This window comes from Capricornis sumatraensis, chromosome 13, assembly GCF_032405125.1.
Source record: "Capricornis sumatraensis isolate serow.1 chromosome 13, serow.2, whole genome shotgun sequence".
In the NCBI taxonomy this organism is placed as follows: domain Eukaryota; kingdom Metazoa; phylum Chordata; class Mammalia; order Artiodactyla; family Bovidae; genus Capricornis; species Capricornis sumatraensis.
Genome location: NC_091081.1, coordinates 57,442,455 through 57,455,046, shown reverse-complemented (window position 1 = coordinate 57,455,046; position 12,592 = coordinate 57,442,455). Strand labels below are relative to the sequence as shown.

Here is a 12,592-nt window from a genome sequence, read left to right as displayed (position 1 = left end):
ATGTTCTTCAGCTTTTATACCCATAGTTAATTTTTTATTTTTTCAATAACAATGATACAAGTGGTACCCATATTACTGGTGGTTAATGTGATTTAAAACTTTTGCATTCATACTAAGAAAAGACTATTCTACTACTGCATTATTAACTTATATAATAATCATTTAATTAAGGCTTTAATTGAGATAAAGAAATTGAAAGGATGCCTCATGATACCAAAGGATAAATAACAAGTAAATATTCTATGTCTGCACTAGATTCATATAAGAAATACCTTCAGTTTTTGAAATTCTACTTTAAGATGTAGTCATATTCGATAAATAAGCATTTAATAGTTTGTCCACAAAATGAATCCAAAAGTCTAGGAAAAAAAAAAGTATGCCTTATCCTTAACATCTGTAACCAAGGAATAAAAATCCCAAGATAATCATTATTATCTTAGAGTTATTTAAAAGGCAGTTTTAGAACAATTATAATATTAAAGACTAGGTTCTTATCACTAGGGTTTAACTCTTTTACAACAGAGAAGTTTGGTAAAACAGATTCTGCCATATTTTTCCGGAAAGAGACTGCCTCCTCAGTCTACTGACATGTGGCACTCCAATAGTATACTCTGAAGTTACTCACTCAGCTTGCTAATAACAGGAAGAAGTCCACCCCAAGTGTGCAAATATTCTGCCCTGAAACCATCCAAAGAAAATAAGAGGGTAGGAGGTGTTTCAAACCTGGGTAATGAGAAAGAAAGAAAAAAAATGTGTAAAGAAGAAAGACACAGATCCGGTGAACATTTTCCACTGAGGTAAGGATGTAATCTAAGGTAAACTAACAAGCTCAACAAGCATCTTTATAAAGAATATTTTAGAAGTGTCTATATTCATATATATGAATTTGTATTTCATCATATACATTATCAAATAGTACTGACTGAGCACTCACACCATTTTGAGGCACCATACAGAGACCATCATTTATGGTCCCTGCTAATCCAAAAGCTAGATGAAATACAACCAAAATGCAATAATATTTCTCCAATTTGCAAGAGAATAAATATTAACAAACAGCATATTCTAAATTGTGTTCTTGTTTCTACTAGGACAGCTTTATAATGTTTAACAGTTTGGAAAAATCATTATTTTAAACACATAATATATTTCTGAAGATTAATAATTCAAATTATATAGATCTCAAGTGGAACAAAGATAAACATGTCTAACACTGTCATCAAATTTCCACTTTTCAAATTCTACACAAACCTTTCCTGATGACCTTATAAACATAAGGTATTGTATAAAATACTTTAGACAAAAAATAGAAAGTAGAAATTATAAAAATTATGTAACATCTTCTCATAGACATGTTATCCTGAAAATATATAAGTGAAACAAAAAAATTATTTTTTCAGTTGTAAAATAATTTGTTATAAGTTCAACTTGAAAAACTTCAAATGAAAGTAAAGATCATTTTTTCCTAAGAAGGAAAACACAAATTCTTCCACCCAACACTCATGAACATTAAATATTCATAACCTCTCTTTTTTTTTCCAGTTTCTAGACCAGGAGTGGGAAGTGGGGGGGTGAAAGCTGGGGGGTCAGGGGAGAGGGTCATGCCATAATTACTTCTATACCACCAACGCCAAAAGAAGGCCTAACTAAAAATAATATTTATTGAACCAATGAATAATTATTATTATTTTTACCTTTTCAATTTGGAAAGAGAAAGAATGATACTCCTATAAAAGAAAACACCAGTATCTCAGAGTAGAATCTTACCCTGCTGGGCACTGTGGTTCATCAACGCTGTCACATTCTTCTTCTGCCCAACTTTTCTCCCCTAAAATATTTTCAAGAAGTACAGTGAGTTGAACACATTCAACAGAAACAATGGTCATGATGTTTGTGAAACACATTAGGACAGGTTCAAAAAAAAAAAACAAAAAACAAAGTTAACAGATACATAGATCATGTGGGGTGTGACTCTCAGGGAATAGAACAAATAGAGAGTTATTCTATTTCAAAATAAGACTTAGTTGATATCAAGAATTAAAGAATGAATTTATAATTGCAAGACTAAAACATACTGCTGTATTTGTGAGAACTTGAAGGTACATTTTCCATTTTCAAATTGTCATTAATAATATTTTCAGCCAAAATGTATAACCCTACTTCTATCCACCCAACAGAATCTTCTGCCTTAGTTCCTCTCATATAGTCAAGTTCTGTCAAAGAATTTCAAGGAACCCTGCAACACCTAGGCAAGACATCATAGTAACACCAGCTTACACAGAATCTTAGGCACTAACTTCTCTCAGCATCAGGCAGACACTGTCCTCGTTTACTATAAGAGAACCTGCTACATAGTCAGCCAAGACTGTGAAGTGATTGTTCCACAAACACAGCATTAAATAAGCAGCTAATATCAAAATAACATGAGGGTGTAATAGCAGCAGAGTGTATGACTATAGATAAAAAAGACTAGCCGTGTGTGGACAATCATGTTTATTAGGCTGGGTGATACAAGCTTTATTACATAGTCTCTCTATTCAGGTGTATATGTTTGACACTTTCTTTAATAAAATGCTTTTAAAATATTTTTTCAGCCAATATGGCTTATCAATAACTATGACTTCTACTGTAAAAATTACACCCATGCTAACCCCCTCTGAGACCCAGGAAGATGTCAGCCTATGTCTGAACCTGGTGAGGGCACAACCTCCTGACCTCGGCACACAGATCCGTGGTTGATACAACAGTCTCCCTTGTCCTTGCAGTCATCTGAACAGGAGCAAAGGCTTCGGGACAACCTTTTCTCACCACACCTGAATTTGCTGCAAGTCCATATCCGTTCTAGAAACAAATGTCAACATAACACATTTTATGGTTCAAATTCAACATGTCCAAAATGAACACAGAATTGTCTTCTAGAATGTGATCTGTGAGGATGATGGACCATTTCCTAACCCTCAGTGACTCACAGAACTTTCCACCACAGTGGTCAATGTGAACTAACAGAAAATATGCAGGCAACAATTATTATTTCACTACAAATCCAGAGTCTCATCATTTTAAAATGTAAACACTGAATGAGAAGCAAGTCCAAAAGAGAGGGACTATATGTATTAATACACATATGGTTGATCATTTTGCTGTAAGGTAGAAACTAACAAAACATTGTAAAGCAACTATACTCCAATAAAAATTAATTAAGAAAATAAAAAATAAAATGTAAACAGACATAACTTTTATTATACAATTCCCATGGCAATCTTGGCTTATTCCACCAGTCATTGCCAGAGTTCTCCAAATTTATCTAAATCTGGTTCACTCTCATTTAAATGTTATTATTGCATGGGCTTCCCTGGTGGTTCAGACGGTGAAGAATCTGCCTTCAATGCAGGAAACCTGGATTCAATCCCTGGGTCAGGAAGATCCCCTGGAGAAGGGAATGGCAACCCACTCCAGTATTCTTGCCTGGAAAATTCCATGGACCGAGAAGCCTGGCAGGTTAAAGTCCAAAGTGTTGGATATGACTGAGTAACGAACACTTTCACTTTCATAGGTAAAGAATATTAAATCAAACTTTTCATAGTCTGGCAGTTTTATTTTAAAGTTTAAGTGGACATCTCAAGAACTCTTGCTTTAATAAGCCCATAACAGAAAGAATCATATATTTTTAATTAGCCTTTTTGAACTTAGGTGAAATGCAAATTAGACTATATAGGTTGTCAGTAAACATTGAAAACCAGCACAGTGCTGCCATCCATAAAATTTTTAACAAAGGCAAGATACGTAAATTTTGTTTGTGTCAGGAAATATAAAGGACAAATTTTTAAAAATCTCAAATGGGTTTGGTATATCACATACCTAAAAGATGCAGAACTTTCCTTTGCTCTTTTACCCCATCTTTTCACCTGCACATTTTTACCTGGTTCTATACACGTCTCCTGGTAATCTAGACAGCAGTTTCCAAGGTCAACACAAGCAACATCACAGCGGCAGTTTCCAAATGTTCTCTCAAAACAGCGACCTTTGCAACTTTTAACTGAAAATATCGAATGAGTTAGATGTTTCTAATCATTATGTAGTTACAAAGCAAACATCAACTAATATACCCTAAGTTCGGTATTGAGTAGGTTTAAATATACTTTTAGAAAGCACAGATGGGATGGGCAAAAAGTTAACCAACAGTCTTTTCACAAAAACCTATAGAAAGTGATGCAAACAGAAGGCAGTAACCTTATGTATCGAGTTTGCAATTTTATCTGTTGCCATAGAAACAAAAGATAATTTTTTTCTTTTATATAGTATAAACCCTACAGGGGCTAATGAAACTTACATACATATAGAATATTAAATAAAGGAAAAATAAGAATAGCTTGTTCTGAATATTTTATGTGGGGTTCTCTGAAAACTGATAATCTCTGAAAACTTCATGAAGAAAAAGAATACCTGACTTAGGTCACCCTCAGTCTGGTGTAAAGAAGTAATGTGTTTGTGCAGAACATGTTCTGCAAGACTCATCTCCCACCACAGCTGATTTGTCCATTGAACCTTCAGCCTGGCTCCCTCTGAGAAGCTTTCCCAAACTCCCCAGTCTAGAGGCTTTTTCCATTTTTTAAAGTTTACATGAAACCTAATCCTCCCTTTCAGTCACTTAATTTCATTTGTAACTAGATCATCTGGTTAATAACCCAGTCTCAACCTGGACCACAAACTTCTTAGGAACACAGACCACACCTGGATGCTGCCCAGCACACTGTACCCCGGGTATCCAGCAAGAGCCTTGACTACAGTTGGTACTAATAAGTTTTGTTAAATGGACAAACGTCAGACGTGGAAGGAAAACACTTTGCACTAAAAACAACTTTACAAGACAAGGAGAACGAATGTATGGACACCAAGAGGGGGAGGAGGGGTGAGATGAATTGGGAGATTAGGACTGACATACACTATTGAACTATGAATAAAATAGATAACTAATGAGAACCTACTGTATAGCTCAGGGAACTCTACTGAGTCTGTGGTGACCTAAATGGAAAGGAAATCCAAAAAAGAAGAGGTATATGTATAGCTGACTTACTTTGCTGTACAGCAGAATCTAACACGACACTGCAAAGCAACTATACGCCAATAAAAATTAATTTAAAAAATTTACACTGTAACTCTTTACTAGCTATCAAGAACAATCTAGATTTAATAAAAAATAAATCAGGATGGTAAGAAAAACAATCCACTTGTAGAATAATGGAAGTCCAAAAGAAAAAAAAAAAGAATAATCCTTGCTCTTGGTTGTAATGGTCCTCTGACCCAAGAAGACACTGTCACAGAATTTAACCCATTTGATACCAGGAAATGAAACAATTTAAAAAACATGAAATGACAATAATAATTTCTAGGGTCAAAAACACGAACTTTCCTGATCCCAGGAGGGAAAACTATTACAGTAATAGCTATTACTTGCAGATCATTAGTAGGCTTCCATTAACTTAAAAAAGAAAATGTATTTCACCTAGAGTTTAGATTAAAATTGCTGTTTTCAATCACTCAGTTTTCTTTTTATGTGCCAAACTAAACTCAAGGTGAATTACTTACTGCTTAAAGGCTACATAGGTGAACACTAAAATATGTAGCTCCTTAATTTTACTAAACGCTGATATGCTTGCTCTGAATTGTTGCTAAATATATAAAATTACTACATTTCATTCATTTTAAAAATAAATGACAGCCTAACAATCACTAAACTTTATCAAAAAATGACTAATCGTGTAATTATGGAATAGTTGAATAGAAGGATTTGTTCAGTTTTCAAAACTGAATTCCTTAGGAATTCATCAGTGATTTAAAAGGAAGACCATCAATGATTTAAAAGGAGCAAAAATAAAAAACTACTTCAGATCCAAAATATGACTGCTACAATGTATTATGGTTGAAAGTTTTATTATTTATAGTGATCTTTCCATGCTGGCGAGACTTCCGAACTTCATAAAATGAAAAGTGTAAGTAACAGCTTAAAAATATCACTATTGCTTTGAAATGACTGCACTTCTAAAAGACTTACAAGCATATAAGGATGTTTCCAGCTGCCCAGGCATGCTGTTTACCTAGTAACGTCAGGGCTGCTCCAGCACCTAATTCCTTAGGGAGAAAAAGTAGGAGTCCCTGGACGAAGTTAGGGAGAGAGGCTCGCAGAGCCCAGCACAAGACCCTGTCATCCACATCTGCTTGTTTGTATCTTTGTTCTTTTTTGATGTTTTGAGGTTTTTCACGGTTTGTTTTGTTTTGGTCATACCCCCTCTTTGTTGTTTTGGGATGAAGTTTTGCAAGTAGATAGTATACAGCATTCAAGAAGAATGCTCAAACTGGCATCAAATTTGCAATATCTATGGAGTACTCACCTCTAGAAGTAGAAACGGCAACCCACTCCAGCATTCTTGCCAGGAAAATCCCATGGACAGAGGAGCTTGGTGGGCTACAGTCCACGGGATCGCCAAAGAGTTGGACACAACATAACTATTGTCTCAATCACATCCTCAAGAAGGCTATCACCCCCACCCGTGCAGGGCACATACATACATCCATGCACACATGAATTAGTACACTACTTACTTTCTTTGGCACAGCTTGGTTTCAACCCAAATATACAACCAAGGATTGTTGTTAACACACAGACTGACAATACCTGTCAGGAGAAAAAAGAAAATGATGTAGTTTCAAAGTGCTTTTATTTCTTCAAATGTTTCATTTCTTTAAATGCTTCTTGACTGTGTGGATCACAATAAACTGTGGAAAATTCTGAAAGAGATGGGAATCCCAGAGCACCTGACCTGCCTCTTGAGAAATCTGTATGCAGGTCAGGAAGCAACAGTTAGAACTGGACATGGAACAACAGACTGGTCCGATTAGGAAAAGGAGTACGTCAAGGCTGTATATTGTCACCCTGCTTATTTAACTTATATGCAGAATACATCATGAGAAACGCTGGATTGGAGAAGCACAAGCTGGAATCAAGATTGCCAGGAGAAATATCAATAACCTCAGATATGCAGATGACACCACCCTTATGGCAGAAAGTGAAGAGGAACTAAAAAGCCTCTTGATGAAAGTCAAAGTGGAGAGTGAAAAAGTTGGCTTAAAGCTCAACATTCAAAAAACGAAGATCATGGCATCTGGTCCCATCACTTCATGGGAAATAGATGGGGAAACAGTGGAAACAGTATCAGACTCTTTTTTTTTTTTGGGGGGGGGGGGCGACTCCCAAATCACTGCAGATGGTGATTGCAGCCATGAAATTAAAAGACACTTACTCCTTGGAAGGAAAGTTATGACCAACCTAGATAGCATATTGAAAAGCAGAGACATTACTTTGCCAACAAAGGTCCGTCTGGTCAAGGCTATGGTTTTTCCAGTGGTCATGTATGGATATGAGAGTTGGACTGTGAAGAAAGCTGAGCACCAAAGAATTGATGCTTTTGAACTGTGGTGTTGGAGAAGACTCTTGAGAGTCCTTTGGACTGCAAGGAGATCCAACCAGTCCATCCTAAAGGAGATCAGCCCTGGGATTTCTTTGGAAGGAATGATGCTAAAGCTGAAACTCCAGTACTTTGGCCACCTCATGTGAAGAGTTGACTCATTGGAAAAGACTCTGATGCTGGGAGGGATTGGAGGCAGGAGGAGAAGGGGACGACAGAGGATGAGATGGCTGGATGGCATCACTGACTCGATGGGCGTGAGTCTGAGTGAACTCCGGGAGTTAGTGATGGACAGGGAGGCCTGGTGTGCTGTGATACATGGCATCGCAAAGAGTCAGACACGACTGAGCGACTGAACTGAAACACGTCGGTGTTGCCGTGTTTCCTGATCTTGGTGTTGGTCACACGACGTGTACACTTTGTAAAAACTGAAACTGCACGTTTACACTTCATGTACTTTTCTGTATGTATGTTCTACTTCAACCAAAAGTTTACTTAAAGATTAGCAAACAAATCGATGCCCTCCTAGGTTAATGTAGTCAGAAATTTCCCAGTTGATGCAAGTGAATCCAGTCCAAAAACTTATAATTAAAGAAGAGGAAAGGAAAACCTAATAAGAGATTCAATTTTCTACTTTTTAATCCATAAAAGGTAATATGATAATATCAGATGCCTCTTTTAACAGTTTTGTTACACAAACCTAAACAGTCCTCACGTGCACTGTGACAGCTTGTGAGAATGAGCAACAGACAGGGTTGAAAGATTACATCCAAGACCCAAATGTTACCATAAACTAACTATGTATAGATTGGGCCAGGTCACTTTAACATTCCAGACACCAATTTATTCACTTATAAAATTAAAGGGCTGGACTCCCTGGATCCCTAAAAATCTTTCCAGTTCTAATATTTCACCACCTTCTCATTCTCCAATACTCTGGACTTTGACATCTTAATATAAGTGGTTACACCATATAACTCCCAAGAACAATGACAGAAGTTTGTGACTTAGGAAAAAAAAAAAGGAGGAGAAAAATCTACAAAATTCTCTTCAATATTTCTCAGTGGAATGGAGCTCCTGTGGCAGTTCTTTGGAATGTCACATTTCTGGACAATCCAACAAAATTTGTACTGAGCACCAACTGCATGTAAAGATTATGTTATGCATTGAAAAAAAACAGTAAGAGATACCCCAGGGAGCTTCTGCTTTTTGGGAAAAAGCAAAATCACAAATGGCTCGTATTTGGTTGCAGAATTCTATAGTGTTTAAAGAAGAAAGGCTAAGGTGTTTAGTGAGAAGGAGATCAGAAAAGGTTTCACCAAAGAAGCCTCTCAGCTGGGCTCTGCAAGGGGGAAATGGTGTGTTACTGCCAGGCAGAGCTGATGGAAGGAAAGAGAGGACAGAGCAGAGGAACCCAGCATAAAGCAAGGCCTTCAGGATGGAAGGTATATGGGAGGCAGCCAATGAATAATGAGTAGCCTGCTTTTGCAGGAACAAGAATATGAAAAGGGGAAGAGATGTAGTATAGAAAGGTGGTGTGGCATTTCCCAAAAACCAAAATGAAGAGGTAACAGAGCCAGGAGGAATGGGTGAATGGTGCAGGGTGGATGGTGGGTAAAGGCTTTTATGTTTTCTGAACTCATTCCCTCAAATAAAATATACTGTGTATTGACCATATGCTGGTCTGTAGACTAAGTACTGGGTACTTAGAAAAAGGAGACATGACCTCTGTCCTCAGGATGCCTGCTGTCAAGGGCCTGCAGAACTAAAGAGAAATGGAGTGGCAAGAAAACTAAGCAAGCAGGTCTAACTCATTTCTAAAGAAAATGAGGGTAAAGGAAAGAAGAGTAAAAGAACAGTAGGCCTAAAATGCAACAGGGTTTAGGTCAGTTTCCTTTTTGGGAAATCAAAAAGCTAAATGTATATATGTCCATTAAAAGAAACAGCCATCAGAAGAAGAGCCTGAACAAACAAGTAAAGAACAGCAAACAGAACAAGGTATCAACAGAGAATGCTAATAAGTTTTCTTAAGCCTTGATGCTATAAAGTGACACAAACTTATGGAAGGGTAATTCTAAAGGATCTATCAAAGACAACAAAAACTCTCTTATTGTCAACATTAAACATACAGGGAAATGAAAAAATAGTCAAACTAATCTCTATTTAGCATCCTGTAATAAAATCCCACGGACAGAAGAGCCTGGAGGGCTGTAGTTCATGGGGTTGCAAAAGAGTCAGACATAATGACTAAACAATAACAACTTCAACCATGAAAATTGAAGTTGTATTTATTTGTAATAAACCTATCAAAAATAGTTTGAACAATGCCGCATCTACATTTTATGTTAAAAATCATGAAGCTTGGAGACATATAAGAAAAGTTGTTGGAATGTTTTACCTGTATGTTAGAAGAATATTCATTTGGAGTTTCCTGCTTGTTTAGAGGATCTGAATTATTTCTTGGATATTTATTGAACCAAAATAGGTTCAGAGAAACCAATCCATCTTTTTTTTGTTCTCACCAATTTCAAATACAGTGGTATTAACATAATGCATATTATTCTCTTTATCAAGTCCTCATCTAAATATGTGGCTACTGGGTGAAATCCTTTTGCTAAAGGCCAGAGATGCAAATGAAAGCAATTCCTATCCTACCAGAGAAACAAAGCATGTGGACATTAAAATGAATGATTACAATACAACTGGACGAGAGCTACAGTAGAAATATGTAAAAAAAAAGAAAGAAAAGAAAAGCTGTGGTACATATACAGAATAGAGTATTACTCAGCCATTAAAAAGAATACATTTGAATCCATTCTAATGAGGTGGATGAAACTGGAGCATATTATACAGAGTGAAGTAAACCAGAAAGAAGAATACCAATACAGTATACTAATGCATATATATGGAATTTAGAAAGACGGTAACGATAACCCTGTGGGCGAGACAGCAAAAGAGACACAAATGTATAGAACAGTCTTTTGGACTCTGTGGGAGAGGGAGAGGGTGGGATGATTTGGGAGAATGTCATTGAAACATGTATAATATCATATGTGAAAGGAATCAGCAGTCCAGGTTTGATGCAGGATACAGGATGCTCAGGGCTGGTGCACTGGGATGACCCAGAGGGATGGTATGGGGAGGGAGGTGGGAGAGGGGTTCAGGATGGGGAACACATGTGCACCCGTGGCAGATTCATGTTGATGTATGGCAAAACCAATACAATATTGTAAAGTAATTAGCCTCCAATTAAAATAAATAAATTTATATTAAAAAAATGTTAACATGCTAACAGTACAGTGGAGAGAACTGTTATAAAAAGACATCACAAAGAGAAAGCAGGACAAAAAAGGATTTCCCCTTCAATCAATAAACAATGTCTGAGTGCCTGCAATATGCATTGGATTTCAATTCCGTGGAGAAGTACAAAATTAAAACAAAAAAGAATTTGTGGTAAAATCTCTAATCTGAGTTGATAATCTACTCAGGGCAACAACTCTAGAATTTGTTGATGATAAAGACATGAGATAGTGAAAGGCAACCTAAGAATTAATGTACATAGTGACAATGTGTCACCCATGCAAAGGTGCAGAAACTATTTTTTAACTGTACAGGCTAGTTGTGGTTTAGCAACATGATGCCACAAAGCCCTGCAGCAAAACTAGACTGAACCAGCCAACTCCAAGTTGGCAGATAAAGTAGGATGAATGTCACCACTTTCCATGCCTCGATTAACCTCTGTGTTTCCATACCCTTGAGAGCTGGACACTGGCCTTGACTCATCTCTGTGTTTCAAAAGCACCTGGTGTTGGGCAGATGCTTTGAAGTTTTACTGAGAGAGATATGTGCTTTGAGAGACACACAGTGGTCAACCGCTCTGAACTGGCCCTGACTTGACCACAGGATCTCGACTGTGCAGATGAAACCTGGAGATGTCCAAGAGTTACCTTTGCTTCATCACCATGCTTCATCTCTACGTGGGGGAAGAGGGGGATTTGTACTCTGCTAGAAAACGAAGATCATGGCATCCAGTCCCATCAATTCATGGGAAATAGATGGGGAAACAGTGTCAGACTTTATTTTGGGGGGCTCCCAAATCACTGCAGATGGTGACTGCAAGCCATGAAATTAAAAGACACTTATTCCTTGAAAGAAAAGTTATGACCAACCTAGATAGCATATTGAAAAGCGGAGACATTACTTTGCCAACAAAGGTCTGTCTAGTCAAGGCTATGGTTTCTCCAGTGGTCATGTATGGATGTGAGAGTTGGACTGTGAAGAAAGCTGAGCACCAAAGAATTGATGCTTTTGAACTGTGGTATTGGAGAAGACTCTTAAGAGTCCCTTGGACTGCAAGGAGATCCAACTAGTCCATTCTAAAGGAGATCAGCCCTGGGATTTCTTTGGAAGGAATGATGCTAAAGCTGAAACTCCAGTACTTTGGCCACCTCATGCGAAGAGTTGACTCATTGGAAAAGACTCTGATGCTGAGAGGGATTGGGGGCAGGAGGAGAAGGGGACAACAGAGGATGAGATGGCTGGATGGCATCACCGACTCGATGGACGTGAGTTTGAGTGAACTCCGGGAGTTGGTGATGGACAGGGAGGCCTGGCGTGCTGCAATTCATGGGGTCACAAAGAGTCAGACACGACTGAACTGACTGACTGACTGAGGCACAGTTGGTGCCATGTGCAAAGGAGTATGGAAGACTGTGTATGCCCCTGCTGCCCCAGAAGTCTCCACCCCTTTCCTAGAGCCCTGATGTCCTGTCTGCCTCCTGACCCTTAAAATCCCCTTACTCCCCTCCCTTCGGGGAGAACGTACCTTTAGAGCATGAACACCCTTTCTCAATTCTCTGGTCATTGAGTAAAAGCCTATTTTGCCTGCATCAAACTCAGTCTCATTATTAGAAGCACACACCTGAGTGGGAAAGAACTCCTTGAGCAATCGGGGTATGGGGAGAGCTTTGGTTCAGCTAGGGCCCCAACAGAGGGGCCTGGTGTCTAATTTGGTAACAGATCTGTGCAGTGGTGCTTTGTGCAATGCCAGGGAAGGAAATCATACCAGTCTGGGAAAGTGGAAACAATAATGGCAGTAAGCGCCATCACTTGTACAGAACAGCAGTAAT

At 37.9% G+C, this 12,592-nt stretch overlaps 1 protein-coding gene across 1 annotated transcript in view; it reads right to left on the bottom strand.

The window, feature by feature from the left end:
- ENPP1 (ectonucleotide pyrophosphatase/phosphodiesterase 1) overlaps window positions 1–12,592 on the bottom strand; it is a 72,224-nt gene that overhangs the window by 32,334 nt on the left and 27,298 nt on the right. The window contains exons 2-6 of the mRNA XM_068985435.1: window positions 6,601–6,673; window positions 3,920–4,036; window positions 2,716–2,841; window positions 1,768–1,828; window positions 626–723 (exon numbers count right to left, since the gene is read on the bottom strand). Coding sequence (XP_068841536.1) covers window positions 626–723; window positions 1,768–1,828; window positions 2,716–2,841; window positions 3,920–4,036; window positions 6,601–6,673 — 475 coding nt within the window. The remainder of the gene's footprint in view (window positions 1–625; window positions 724–1,767; window positions 1,829–2,715; window positions 2,842–3,919; window positions 4,037–6,600; window positions 6,674–12,592) is intronic.